Source organism: Penaeus vannamei, unplaced genomic scaffold (assembly GCF_042767895.1).
Source record: "Penaeus vannamei isolate JL-2024 unplaced genomic scaffold, ASM4276789v1 unanchor2876, whole genome shotgun sequence".
NCBI classification, from domain to species: Eukaryota; Metazoa; Arthropoda; class Malacostraca; order Decapoda; family Penaeidae; genus Penaeus; species Penaeus vannamei.
The window spans coordinates 5,001-7,853 of NW_027215864.1; the positions used below are offsets into that span (position 1 = coordinate 5,001).

The following is a 2,853-nucleotide window of genomic DNA, read 5'->3' on the forward strand; positions in this document are numbered from 1 at the left end:
CAATTGTAGGTTATTACTGAAATGCGATTTGTAGTTGCCAAATATTACGAGATCCTTACTATCCAATTTCAGCTGTGTCTAACATGTCGAAATGTTCGGTGACTTTTCTCAAATTTTACCTACACATTAGAATACTATATGGTCTACTCTCAGAGACTTTATCATTAGAGCTGCCTTGCTTCACAAGGCAAGGTCCTGTCCCCATTCCCTTGAAAATTTCATCGGAACTCCCTGTCCCCATTCCCTTGAAAATTTCATCGGAACTCCCAGTCCCCATTCCCTTGAAAATTTCATCGGAACTCCCAGTCCCCATTCCCTTGAAAATTTCATCGGAACTCCCAGTCCCCATTCCCTTGAAAATTTCATCGGAACTCCCAGTCCCCATTCCCTTGAAAATTTCATCGGAACTCCCTGTCCCCATTCCCTTGAAAATTTCATCGGAACTCCCTGTCCCCATTCCCTTGAAAATTTCATCGGAACTCCCTGTCCCCATTCCCTTGAAAATTTCATCGGAACTCCCTGTCCCCATTCCCTTGAAAATTTCATCGGAACTCCCTGTCCCCATTCCCTTGAAAATTTCATCGGAACTCCCTGTCCCCATTCCCTTGAAAATTTCATCGGAACTCCCTGTCCCCATTCCCTTGAAAATTTCATCGGAACTCCCAGTCCCCATTCCCTTGAAAATTTCATCGGAACTCCCTGTCCCCATTCCCTTGAAAATTTCATCGGAACTCCCTGTCCCCATTCCCTTGAAAATTTCATCGGAACTCCCTGTCCCCATTCCCTTGAAAATTTCATCGGAACTCCCTGTCCCCATTCCCTTGAAAATTTCATCGGAACTCCCTGTCCCCATTCCCTTGAAAATTTCATCGGAACTCCCAGTCCCCATTCCCTTGAAAATTTCATCGGAACTCCCAGTCCCCATTCCCTTGAAAATTTCATCGGAACTCCCTGTCCCCATTCCCTTGAAAATTTCATCGGAACTCCCTGTCCCCATTCCCTTGAAAATTTCATCGGAACTCCCTGTCCCCATTCCCTTGAAAATTTCATCGGAACTCCCAGTCCCCATTCCCTTGAAAATTTCATCGGAACTCCCAGTCCCCATTCCCTTGAAAATTTCATCGGAACTCCCTGTCCCCATTCCCTTGAAAATTTCATCGGAACTCCCTGTCCCCATTCCCTTGAAAATTTCATCGGAACTCCCTGTCCCCATTCCCTTGAAAATTTCATCGGAACTCCCTGTCCCCATTCCCTTGAAAATTTCATCGGAACTCCCTGTCCCCATTCCCTTGAAAATTTCATCGGAACTCCCAGTCCCCATTCCCTTGAAAATTTCATCGGAACTCCCAGTCCCCATTCCCTTGAAAATTTCATCGGAACTCCCTGTCCCCATTCCCTTGAAAATTTCATCGGAACTCCCTGTCCCCATTCCCTTGAAAATTTCATCGGAACTCCCTGTCCCCATTCCCTTGAAAATTTCATCGGAACTCCCTGTCCCCATTCCCTTGAAAATTTCATCGGAACTCCCTGTCCCCATTCCCTTGAAAATTTCATCGGAACTCCCTGTCCCCATTCCCTTGAAAATTTCATCGGAACTCCCTGTCCCCATTCCCTTGAAAATTTCATCGGAACTCCCTGTCCCCATTCCCTTGAAAATTTCATCGGAACTCCCTGTCCCCATTCCCTTGAAAATTTCATCGGAACTCCCTGTCCCCATTCCCTTGAAAATTTCATCGGAACTCCCTGTCCCCATTCCCTTGAAAATTTCATCGGAACTCCCAGTCCCCATTCCCTTGAAAATTTCATCGGAACTCCCTGTCCCCATTCCCTTGAAAATTTCATCGGAACTCCCTGTCCCCATTCCCTTGAAAATTTCATCGGAACTCCCTGTCCCCATTCCCTTGAAAATTTCATCGGAACTCCCAATCCCCATTCCCTTGAAAATTTCATCGGAACTCCCTGTCCCCATTCCCTTGAAAATTTCATCGGAACTCCCTGTCCCCATTCCCTTGAAAATTTCATCGGAACTCCCTGTCCCCATTCCCTTGAAAATTTCATCGGAACTCTTTGCAGCTCCATGTGTTCCTGTCGAAGCTGATGGCCGTAATGGGATTCACCCGATACCTCATTGCAAGAATTGTATGTGTGTGTCGTCTGCGTCGTCGTCTGGGTGTGTGTGCCCGACGCGGTAATAATACAATAGTCTGCGTTAATACTGGAAGGTTGCTTTGGCCTCACGTTTTCAACTATCAATATATTTATTGATCATGTAATCACATTAGATGATCCATTCATTTACAAGTTTTATTTATCAAATTCCATTAACCATTTCTCCGCTCAATAATTTACGTGTCTGTATTGGCTCATGCTCAAAGTATAGGTTAAAATGTTTATGTGTATTCATATCTTATTTACCATGGATAGAATTTACTAGCCGTACAGGTAATTATCTGGCTGGACTGTATTGCTACGTATGCGCAAGTTGATGTTCGAGACTCACGAGAGGAGAGGAGGAGAGCGACGCTGGGCATAGCGGTCTGGACGATTGATCAGCATTGTGACGCATTTCAGACAGCGATATTGACAGTTCTGTGGATTCCATGAGAAAAGCTTGTGCTGTGGGAGTTCAGCAAGAAGTACGCCTTCACTTTAAGATAAACATCGTTCTGCTGAGGATGAAGCTACTACTTATACCCCACCGAGGCTGATGTTTGGGAGAGAATTGCGACTACCTGTAGATGTGGTGACTGGACGCCCTCCTGATGAGGAATTACCTGTTGAAACTACTGAGTATGCCATTGTCATGCGAAAGCATCTCAAAGAAGTACATCACTAAGTGAGGGATCACCTGAA

General features: G+C 45.3%; 1 protein-coding gene across 1 annotated transcript; it reads right to left on the reverse strand.

The window, feature by feature from the left end:
* Positions 1 to 115: 115 nt before the first annotated feature.
* On the reverse strand, positions 116 to 2,041 carry LOC138861207 (putative per-hexamer repeat protein 5). The gene has a single exon (XM_070120113.1). The coding sequence runs from the start codon at positions 2,039 to 2,041 to the stop codon at positions 116 to 118; it is 1,926 nt and encodes a 641-aa protein (XP_069976214.1).
* Positions 2,042 to 2,853: the final 812 nt, after the last annotated feature.